The 12,378-nt window shown below is 36.6% G+C and overlaps 1 protein-coding gene across 2 annotated transcripts in view; it reads left to right on the top strand.

The window, feature by feature from the left end:
- ap2m1b (adaptor related protein complex 2 subunit mu 1b) overlaps window positions 1-12,378 on the top strand; it is a 34,323-nt gene that overhangs the window by 8,623 nt on the left and 13,322 nt on the right. For both annotated transcript variants that reach the window (XM_079825386.1, XM_079825387.1), the window contains exons 3-4: window positions 4,819-5,084; window positions 9,589-9,671. In XM_079825386.1, coding sequence (XP_079681512.1) covers window positions 4,819-5,084; window positions 9,589-9,671 — 349 coding nt within the window. The remainder of the gene's footprint in view (window positions 1-4,818; window positions 5,085-9,588; window positions 9,672-12,378) is intronic.

The raw sequence follows: 12,378 nt of genomic DNA, 5'->3' as shown, positions 1-12,378 counted from the left end.
GTGATTTACATGTTAAGTCAATGCAGAGACGCGACATGGCATTCTGCGGCGCGATTCGCGCGAATTAGGTAGTGCTCTAGTAGTGACAACAATGAGGAGAAAATCTGTATAATATCTGGTTCAGACAATATGATTATCACTGTGATAACATTAAATGACATGAAACACAACACAGTCTCTTTTTGTTAAATGCAAGTTTATGTATGATCAATAATACAAAGGTATAAGTAAAAGGTATAATAAGCTATACATGAAATAAAGCAAACAATTCAGTCAAACATTCAAAGCCAGTGCTAATAGGCTAACTTTACAACTGCAACGTACAGTTATAGCCTAAAAATATAAAGTAATGAAACTTCACTTTGCCTTCAGTCTAAACGATTTGCCAGGGAACAAATTATAGATCCATGAGACCAAAGATCGGCCGTTACAAGACGAATTATAGCTCAAGACACCACAGAGACATCAGAGCCAGCGGCAGACGGCAGAAGGACTGGCCGAGGAAAGGTTGCCCTCGCCGGCTTTGTTGTCTGCTGGAGCTCACAACTCCGAAAACGCCAGATAAAATGTTCAAATAGCCACTCTTTATATAAATAAACCACATATTTGAGCTTTAAACAACTACATTATCGACTGAAAAAGTCTTAAAACTACTTTTTGTCACACATTAACAGTAGATTTTAACAAAAAAAAAGACGTGTAAACACAGCCCATGTCAGCCATTTCTCAACGAGACGAGCCACTGGCAGAAGCCCCGCCCATGACGCGAATTCGCGTCTGTTGTGCAGTGAATGTCACGCGTGATTTGCGCGAATTTCACGCACGATTGAAGCGAGTAAACTCAAAATGTTCAAGCGTCCACCTTCGCGCGATAAGCGCAAATTATTTGCGCGAATTGCGTCCGGTGTGAACGCCACATAAGATAGCTTTCATATTGGGAGATATTTGCATGCGTCAGGGAGCCGCTTTCAAAATGTAGGGTGTTGAAATCGCGTTGGAGTGTGCACTCGAGTTTACTTTCGCGATTGCGCGTACTCTGTGAATATGGAGCGGCATACGACTCAAACCGCTCGTGTTGGATGAGCTGGATGGAATTGAAGCGACTGTTATCCACCTGAATTACATTATTATTTCAACAAAAAAAAAAAGAAGCAAAATGACAGTGGAGGCGTAATGTAAATGTAGTGGTGGCATAGTAATGGGCGATATAAACTAAATGCAATTTAAACGATACTAAATTGGCCTACGGTAGAGATTTGCGATAATGCATGTTGACGCCATCTACCCATGAAATGTTGAGCCACGAGCTGCAACTGGCTGCAACCATCATCGTATTCGTCATCTTGAGTAAACATAGCTGAAAGCGAAATAGAGCTGGTGAAAAAGACCGGTGCAACATCCATTATTTGGACTTGGTTCGGATTTAAGCCGTCCTACGAGCAGCAAACTATAGACTTGGTTGGCATTACTGGGAACGCCCACAAAACATCATATTCGCCATATGCCGTGGGGGAAAACAAGCCATTAGAATGAATGCACGTAGACCTTGTAAGACGCTTTATCTTTACTCTTTGTAATGATTACGATTGATTTTTGCTTGATGCAGTCCCGAAAAGTTGCCATGTGGCGTTCTGCACCTCTAGTAAGTTAAAAAACCCTGATCTGAAGTTTTATACTGCCAAATAAACAGACGGAGCCGTTCGTCAGTTCCGAAAGCCTGCAATACGTCCATTACAATTAAACATTTGCACTACATGATGCTGCCTGGTATTATTGTAAAGATTAAAAAAAGAGATTTTATTAATTGCAATGGCAAAAGTTTGTTGAACATAACGCCAAGGAAGTCATACTTGTCACAGGATTTATCGTTAAAGCAGTTTTTCACGATGAGCGATCACATACCCACATAATGCGTGAGGTTATTAATGTACAAAACATTCAAAAGTCTTCTTTATTTCATGATGGGAAGGGCTGGGCTCATTATGCTTCAAGCTGATTATATGTACAACACTTGTACATTTTCTCGTCAAAATGCTGCTCCCACAAATATTACACGACATAATTGCGACTACTTCATAAATCACCCAGTCTTTTGATGAAGACGGTTGCTATAAAAAAGTAAATAAAAAAACTTAGCTATTGTCATAATTCTAATAATATTGTGATGCTGACATGACAATTTCATAGCACAAGACACGTTTTATGATAATTTTAAAACGTTAAATGTATGTAATACATACTTTAATCCATTAAATTCAGGAACACTGAATTAACGTCTTCATGGAAAGACTGGGTGATTAATGAATTTGGCATGTCATACCTATATGGGGGTCGGTGGAGAAGCATGTATTTTGATGAGAAAATGACTCAAATCTCTGGCCATTGATTCCATTGTCACACTGTCTTTGTAGTCTCTGCCGTGTGTCACTATATAAGGACACGAACGCATAAACCGTCACTTCATGAGAATTTACCTTTTCATTTGAGAAAACGGTCATATCATGAAATGAACACAGACACTCAAAGGTGTTCACGGCAACCCGTCAAAATAAAAGTTTGGTTTAACGTGAAGAAATTGACAGAATATATTGGGCTACTGTTGTAGGCTACAGTGGATTTAGCTACGTCTCTATAATATTTGTCTCTACTAATAATAATAATTATGCCTAGATTTTTTAATTACTTTTAAACAGCATAAGCCTTTCAACGTTTATGTATTATTTACTTAAAATGATTATCATCATAAATAATTAACTTATAAAAAAATATTTTTATGTATTTAATTTTATGTAAATATTTAATTTTTATGGTATTGGTACCGACCACTGGAATTTTGGTATCCTGACGTCCCTATTCCCTAATTCACAGTATTCGTTCCTTTATTAACAAGACACCAGTTTTCATTTGATTAAGAGAACAAAATGTTTAAAACCAAATACGTTACATTAGGCTGCAGGTAAGAAACTTGTTTCCTTAAGGTTTGGCTTTCCTTAGGGTCTATGTAACCTGTTCTGAAATGGTTCTATTATAATTTATACATCGTGATATATATCGTTATCGCAAGAGGCTGCAATGTATATTGCAATATGGGTTTTAGGCCATATTGCCCATCCCAATGGTGGCATATTCTATCCTAACTTCACCCTCACATGCCATCATGGCAATATTGCACAAGACAGTTTTTCACCTCGACAAGAAATCTCGTCACATTTTAATCTTGTGAGATCTTGAGGTACTAGTGCATATCTTTGTTTTTTTTTTTATCTTCCGGTGAACATGGCAGACTTCTTAATGCCATACTAATGGAATCAACTGTAAATCACTTTTCTTGTGTGCTTTGCATTAGGATCAATACAATATGTGTTGCTCTAGAGTTCCAATCAGTCACTTACTAGGTGTCAGTTCAGTTAAGGTATTGACTTAGAAAGTAGCTTCTTATGTTTGCAGTGAAGCAGCTCACATGTTTTGGAGTAGAGCTATAGCGTTGTGCTCCCTGCAGTCAGTAGTTGAGTTTTTGACACCAAAACTGTGAGTAATTGCTAGGGATGCAACAATACAGTTAGTCCATGGTTCAATACATACCTCGGTTTTAACCATGGTTTTCGGTTCGGTTTTGATGGCTTGTCACATCAGTTTTTTTTTATTCTATTCTTAGGCGACAGGAACAGCAAGAGGTTACGGAGAAAAAAAGTATATTTCTTTATTGCAATAGTCTTTCTTTATTTTACTTAAAAGAATTGAAAACCCTTACTTAAACTTAAAACTTAACTTAAAAAAAAAAACCTTGTACACATTCCTAGTGTATAGTATAATATAAAATAAAATCAATATATATAAAGATTTACACTGGCAGCTCAGAGCTGTACAGCAGCATTTAAGTATGAAATTGAAGGAATAAATGTAAAAATATAACACTACATAGACTTCACTATAAAATATGCATTGATTCTTATTAAAGCTACTGTATTAAAGTTCTTCAGTCAAGAGCAGTGAGGGATTTTCTCTTTGTCTTTCATTATTGTATTAACATTAAAGGGATAGTTCGTTCAAAAATGAAAATTCTGTCATCGAGAAATGAATACAGGTTTGGAACAATATTCGAGTGAGTAAATAATGACATTATTTGAGATGTGAACTGTCCCTTTAAGGACCGTGTGTTCACTACTGCACTGCTGTCAATTTAAGACCTGCGTGCATCTAATATACTGACACACGCCGATTTTGCTTTCACTTTAGACATAACCGACTGTGTTTATGTTAACCTTGTGTGTATTTGACAGTATTAGCGCAGTAAGACGACTACTTAGTTCAGTAATCATGTATTTGACAGGCGTTTAGTGCACGCGCTCTGAAAAGTGCATGTTAAAACCGTGCACGCGAATGAGCCGGCAAGGCTTTAAAACGCATGCAAATAATGAACTTTCTTGATTGTGAATAACTATAGTGTTCCGTGAGTATAACTCTACCACTAACGTGTGATGTGAATGTATGTCGCGTTGTTCAGTATATTGGGATGGAGGGAAATAATTAATTAATTATTAAATAATTAATTCAATGCAAAACCGAAAAAAAATTCACAAGCGCGTATTGAACCGTGAATGCTGTACCGAACGGTTCAATATTATATTGAGAATTATGGCATCCCTAGTAATTGCAGCTTTCATTGGAACTAACAGCTTTTGAGTTACAGATGTTTAATTAGGCTGCAATTAATTATTTCAATTAATCTGTAGATTATTTTTGGATTAGTCGATTAACCCAATGATTATTTTCAAATAAATCTACACCAATCTCACCATCCCGATGGTCTTTCTGCAGGAGGAATGCGGTGGATGCGTTCCGCGTGAACGTGATCCATGCACGTCAGCAGGTACGCTCGCCCGTCACCAACATCGCCCGCACCAGCTTCTTCCACGTCAAGCGCTCCAACATCTGGCTGGCTGCCGTTACCAAGCAGAATGTCAACGCAGCCATGGTGTTTGAGTTCCTCTACAAGATGTGTGACGTCATGACCGCCTATTTCGGCAAGATCAGCGAGGAGAACATCAAGAACAACTTTGTGTTGATCTACGAGCTTCTAGATGGTACGATGACTCCCTTCTCCATTCAGCAGAATTATCTTTGCATTATTATTACCTTAGGAAAAAGATTTTACTGCACTTCTCTTCTTAGCCAGTTCCAGCCACGAGCTCTCCTGCAACTGTTGTGCTGTTGTTTTTTTAGGTTTTGATTTTTATGAACTGTTGGTGAGAAAATCGAAGCCTAAAGAAAATACTGCACAGACAGACACACATCTCCTCTGCTCCCTGAGATGGATGCTGTTGGTTTACATTTGAGCTCAAATCAAGTCACTTTTATTTATATAGTGCTTCATACAATACAGATTGTTTCAAAGCAGCTTCACAGTGATTAACGGGAAAATAACAGTGTCAATGTTGAAAAGTTTATCAATTATGAAACAATTTCAGCTATGAAGCAGCTTTACAGAACTGTGTGTCATGACTGATTATATTGTACCATAACCTTAAAGGAGCAGAGTGTAATATTTATGAGGATCTATTGACAGAAATGCAATACATAACTATGTTTCCTGTGGTGTATAAAGACCTTACATAATGAACCATTATATTTTTATTACCTTAGAATGAGCCATTTCTATCTCCATACATCGCAGGTCCTCTTACAGTGAAACCGCCATTTTGCCGTCATGTTTCTACAGTATAGCCCTAAACAGACAAACTTCTCTACAGATTGCAATTTGCAACCTCACCGCTAGATGCTGGTAAAATGTACACACTGCACCTTTAGCCTTTTTTTGACAGCTAGTACCATTTAAGCTGTTTAAGCTACTTCCCTTCCCTATAAAACCTCACTTGATAGACTTTACACTGGACGAAAGCAATAATGGCAAAAAAAAATTTAAATAAATTCCAGCCTGTAATTGTTGGGAAGATATGTCAAGTATAAGATTTAATGCAATATAGTTTAAAGGAACAAAAAAATGAGGAGACAATTGTCTTTTGCTTACAACATTTAAAAATGTTATAATTACATTTTGTTTAAATCATATAATACAAATATAAATAATCATAATAACAATAACATTTAAATAATATAATAAAATGTAAGTTATTATTAATTTAAATTGATTTGTTTAATTTTTCTGAAACAAAGGCTGTTCATTATAAATGAGTACACGTTGCATCACGATTTTCTCTTTTTATTTTTAATCGCAGATGCACGGTGACACAATGTATTCTCTAGAATCAGATTCTGCTTGCTTCCAATCCTACACACACACACACACACAAACCCTCAAACCTTCCGTGAAATAATCATCTATAAAGTTTGATACGATTGAAGCGAATTACAAGGGCAATCACTGGCTTCATTTCACAGGAAATGCACTCTTTGCTCTGTTACAATTAAATGTGTCACCATTTCAGTGTTATCCATTAACAATGCTTTATGAATGTGTCGTTTATGCTGTTCTGAATGCAGTAGACCTATATATTCAATACATGAAACTCACTGACAAGGCTGCTTTCAAATGCTCACGTTCGCTTTGAGAAGTAAGGAGTTAATGCACTTGCATCTTAAAATGCTTTTATGATGAAATTAATGTAAACCGCAAGTTATGTCTTAAGGGATTAGACAGACAGGACAAAACATCTAATCGGTCAAAACAGATCTGTGCATTAGTGTGAATACATCCTTTTAGATCCCCGCTGTCTACGATGTCATCGGTAATAATCAAACAACAAAAGCTGAGAAAGAGAAAAATCACTCATTGATCTTAACTGGAAAATATTTAGATACTGAAGGCACTCTGTTTATTGCTTTAAATAGTTTATTTGTTCCTCTATTATTTACTCTTTGCTTGTATGTTTTGACTATTTTTAGTCAGTAAAAAATTTAACACACAATTGTTTTAATGTTTAAATTGTAATTATTTGAAAAAGTACTTGGTGTGACCCTCAGAATCAGATCAGATTGTGAGGTGCCTAAAGGTTCCCAACAGATATGCTAACAGACATGGGCTTAAAGCTTAAAACTCTTGGCATGGGCAAACTCTGTCCTGTAGGGCTGCTGTCCTGCAGAGTTTAGCTTAAACCCTAATCAAACACACCTGAACCCGACAATCAATAGAAGGCCAGAGATTGTCTTAATATAGGGAGATGAGAGGGTCTGGATCTCTTACCACTGGAGAAAGCGCAACGGCTAACTTGGATCACGTGCGGGACCTCTCAGCCGATCGTGTAATAGTAGTGAAAGTGCTGCCTTTCAACGTTTTATGACAGTCAGTTACATTTTACATTAATCAGTTGCTTGTGGATTAGCGTCCTGGTCCTGTGAATACATTTTCTATATTTGGTGTTATATATCGGTAGTAAAAACGTACAGTAGGACTGCGTTGTTTGTGAAATGTGTTTTGCTGAGCGAAAAATTTAAGGATAAATTAAAAACTTTGTTGTAATTTAATGCTTAATTCATTAATTATATGTTATTGTTTTACCTTCATTCACTAAAAAGCATTATATCATCATCATTAGGCACACAGCAAAGTCATAAATCATTACAACACCTGGCAGTAATAGAAAGAATACTTTTATTTTTTTATTTTCATTTAACAGCATATAATATAACACAATAATTAAATGATGGATTTTCTCTTTATTCATTAAAATGCATAATATAAGCGTCATGTGCATACATGCAGTTATAATAGTCATTACCATTTAAGTCTTATCAAAACTGGTGAAAGCCAAAGAAAGAAATCATAGTTTTTTTATTTCTATAAACAATATACAATATCACTCAATATTACTATTAAATACTATCGTAATGCCATAAATTAGTCCTGCCTGTCGCAATGTTCCCTTCTCTGTCTTCTCTTATGAAATAACCTTTTTTTACATAGTAAGATCTGCATATCATTCCCAACAAACATATTGTTTAGCGTAAAACATGTTGATTGGCAGACAGGCAGCCGATTGATTGACTCTTCTCCATTGACTTCCATTAAAAAAAAAAACAGCCTCTGGTCTCCTTTCCTGCGTACTCGCAGCCCCAGCGTTAGCATTTTTTTAGCCGTTATGTTTTTTTGGCTAATGGTTTGCAGGCTTGTCTTCTAGTGGCTTTGAGAAGGCTAAAAGCAGGCCTTACCAGGGTTGGAGCTGAACTCTGCAGTAGGGCTGCTCGATTATGGAAAAAATCATAATCACGATTATTTTGGTCAATATTGAAATCACGATTATGTAACACGATTATTTCACATGACTTTGGGAATGTGTTGCATTTATTAAAAATACACCTTTCAACAATTCAATTGAAATTGTAACATTTGTTGTACTTTTATTAAAATAAATAATATAACATATATTCAAATCAAAGTATAAAAGTATTCACGTAAAAATGATAACCACAAATAAATAAGATCAACAGTATGGTTCGGCTAGATATGCTTTTCAGGTATGTCTAACATTAGTTTTCAGGTACAGAAATGTATAAAAAGTAAAATAACATTGCATATTTAAGTGCATAAATTAAAGATTAATCCTATTAAACTTACAAAAGCTATTCAATCAAGAGCGGTGAGTGATGTCCTTGTCTTTTGTTGTTTGACATTAAACAGACGGAAGTAAAGGCTACTGCCCCTTTAAGAGGATATGCGTCGTCTTTCTCGACTGTATAAAGTTTACTTAAGGCATATACAGACTATGTCTGCTAGGATACTCATCAATATGGACATGTTGACATACGTTTTGTGTGAGTTTGTCCGTTCAAGAGCAAGACTTGAAAGAGAACTCAATATTTGCGCGCTGTGAGACGCACATTTTCTCACAGCGCGCGCGTCTTCTCATTCGCGTCTTCTGGCACTAAACCCGGGTGAAGACGGCGAAATGGCAGCACTCGCATGCATTGAACAAAGTTTACAAAGAGAGAATTATTTGAAACATATGAAGGAAAAAAAGGACGTTTACACGGCATCCTGCTCTCGTCAGTTTTTGTTTCTTTATTAGATTGTCATAGGTCACTCTGTGTTTTTTCAAGTGGTTAAACAAATTCGTGGTGTTCCCTTGCGTTGCAGTCACTACCAAATACCATGTAGCAAATCTTGCACGTAGCATATTTCTGCTCGTCGTCTGATTCCTCGAAGCCAAACTGTTCCCAGACAACGGAGTTGGTTTTGCCTTTTTTGCTCACCAAACGCTGCTGTAACTGCCCTCCTTCTGCCATCTTTACTCGCGCAGAGTTTTTAAATTCCAGCGGATGATATGAACACGAGTCACGAGACTCACGACCTGAGAGAGATTGTGGCTTCGGGAGAGGCGGATGTTTCATTCAGAACGCAAGACAAAATAAGACTGTTCTTGCAAAACTGAACATGGCAAAATAATCGTTTTTTCTCGATTGTACTATTTTGGTGATCGTTGGGAGGCAAAATCGAAATCGAAATCGAAATTCGATTAATTGCACAGCCCTACTCTGCAGGACGGTGGCCCTCCAAGACCGAGTTTGCCCAGAGCAATGCTGCTGTATTAGTTCAACACATACTCATAGTTTGTCTCTTTGCCCTCACTATAGAGATTTTGGATTTTGGGTACCCCCAGAACTCTGAGACCGGAGCCTTGAAGACCTTCATTACTCAACAGGGTATTAAGAGCCAGGTACGTTCTACTCTGACACACCAGCATGTGGTTGATTTGGTTTCTTAATATGCTTTATGAAAATGGACACTATTAATGTACCTGTAGCAGAAGTGTGGAAATCTGAGTTTATGGAGCATATGGAAACTGAACTGTGTATTAATGTTTCTGACACCCTCGTCTTCACATCACCGCTCACCACGTGACTGATGACCTGTAACTCACTGCGCCCAGCATCATGTAAGCACAGCTATTCTTTTACAGTTATAGAGAGCTGCAGTAGTGGCATTTTTGTAGGCCAGCCTGGAAGTTCATTCTGGTTCCCTCGATAAAACCCCCAATGGGATTTTTTCCATTGGCTTTTGGAAATAACTTGCACTTTATTACACAATTCTTCGGCATCTTCACAGATGAACACAATAGGGATGTTCTTAATTAACTGGTTAACTGACAGGTAGAATTACTTTTGACCGATTAATACTATTGATTAAACGGTTTAAAAAGTAATTTTTCATGAGTTTTTGTGAGAGAAAAATGATTTGCATGCAAGTCGCATTTTATTATGTTAATGTAAAATACCAGTAAATAAAGCGAATTGTTTACAAACATTAAAAACACTATAAACATAGCAATAGGCTATTTTAGTTCCCCTCACTTAACAATAAATCCTTTCAATTTAACGTTATAAGAATGAAAAATAAACGTCAAGCCAAAACATTCATTTAAACCGGCGTTGGGCTCGCGTAGACAACCTCGCTCGTTCGGCACAAATCCAAATGTTTCCATATTTGCTGGATGCTAACTATTATTGATTTATGTAAACTAGACTTTGTACTTCACCTGCGTTCCAATATTCATGTAAAACATCGTCCTCACCTGCGCGGCAAACACCACAGTGGGGCGGTGCTCACGCTGAACGGCACAGCTTGTACTACGGACTGTTTAAATTGAGAAGCGTAACTACAACCCCAAATCAGAAAAAGTTGCGACAGTATGGAAAACGCAAATAAAAAAAAAAGAAGTCATTTCTAAATTTACTTTGACTTGTATTTCTTTGCAGACAATATGAACAAAAAATATTTCATGTTTTGTCTGGTCAACTGCATGTCATTTGTAAATATGCATCCTTTCCTGTCATTCAGACCTGCAACACATTTAAAAAAAAGTTGGGACAGTAAAGCATTTACCACTTTATAATGTTGCCATTCCTTTTCACAACACTTAAAAGACGTTTAGGGACTGAAGACACCAAGTGATGAAGTGTTTCAGGTGTAATTTTGTCCCATTCTTCCTGCAAACAAGTCTTAAGGTGGGCAACAGTACGGGGTCTTCGTTGTCGCATTTTGCGCTTCAAAATGCGCCACACATTCTCTATTGGAGACAGGTCGGGACTGCAGGCAGGCCAGTCAAGTACCCGTACCCTCTTCCTCCGCAGCCAGGACTTTGTAATGTATGCAGAATGTGGTTTTGCATTGTCTTGTTGAAATATGCATGGACGTCCCTGGAAAAGATGTCTTCTTGAAGGCAGCATATTATGCTCCAAAATCTCTATGTACTTTTCAGCATTAATGGTGCCTTCACAGAAGTGCAAGTTACCTTTTCTCACGTATTTGTTGGCAAACTGGCGATCCTCGGCCCATCTTTGCTCCTAAAGGATTAGACCTTTCTTGGATGCTGCTTTTGTACCAAATCATAATTACAATCACCTGTTGACATCACCTGTTTCAAATCACGTCATTATTTAACCATTTTACCTCATTACTAGCCCTAAATTGCTCCTGTCCCAACTTTTTTTGAAATGTGTTGCAGGTCTGAATGACAGGAAAGGATGCATATTTACAAATAACATGAAGTTGACCAGAAAAAACATGAAATATTTTTTGATCATATTGTCTGCAAAGAAATACAAGTCAAAGTAAATTTAGAAATCACTTCTTCTTTTTTTTTATTTGTGTTTTCCATACTGTCCCAACTTTTTCTGATTTGGGGTTGTATTTATTTGTTGGGTTGACTGTATTTTATCTTGATAATGAACAGGCTGCGATGTTAAGTTAGCAATGCTATAACTGATCACAAATTGTTTCCTTATAACCGTGGAAAGAAACAACATACTGATAAGAGTAAACCATCATTTGAAACTGTAAAGTACTTTTATTTGTGTACACTCACAATAAAAACAAAACATTGTGCTTTTGTAAAATAAAGAAAATAAACAAGATGACGTTTTTTGAAATCTTAGTTTCCTTTCCATGAACTTTGTTTTTGGTGGGCGTCACAAAAATTAACCGCAAATCAGAATATAGCCTACTAGTTACACACCGTTTTTTTTATTTCGTTTTGTTAACTATTTAAGTGAAATACATTTTGCATATTTATTCCTTTTAAATATATATTATTTAATTCTGTTTTTCTCTGTTCACAGAAGCGCTGCAGGTGCGTCATGTGACAATGTGTGAATCTTCATGCTCTGTTGTTTATGCTGCTATTAGCGGATTAAAACAAAAAAAAATGATTTTGTTATTTAAATGGGTCACAGACACTTATTAATTCTAATTTAATTTAATTCTAATATAACACAATCTTGTCAGTTAACGAGCTTCGGTTAGAGAAGAAATCCAAGTTAACATCCCTAGAACATAACTTTTATGAAGTTTGAAGCCTAAATACAGTTTACAGAAGTATAAAAAAAAGCCAAACAAACAAATCAAGCCAGGGTCACATGACTTCA

Source organism: Gobio gobio (genome assembly GCF_949357685.1).
Source record: "Gobio gobio genome assembly, chromosome: 9".
Taxonomy (NCBI): Eukaryota; Metazoa; Chordata; class Actinopteri; order Cypriniformes; family Gobionidae; genus Gobio; species Gobio gobio.
Note: the sequence above shows the minus strand (reverse complement) of the source record. Positions and strands in the feature narration are given on the sequence as shown.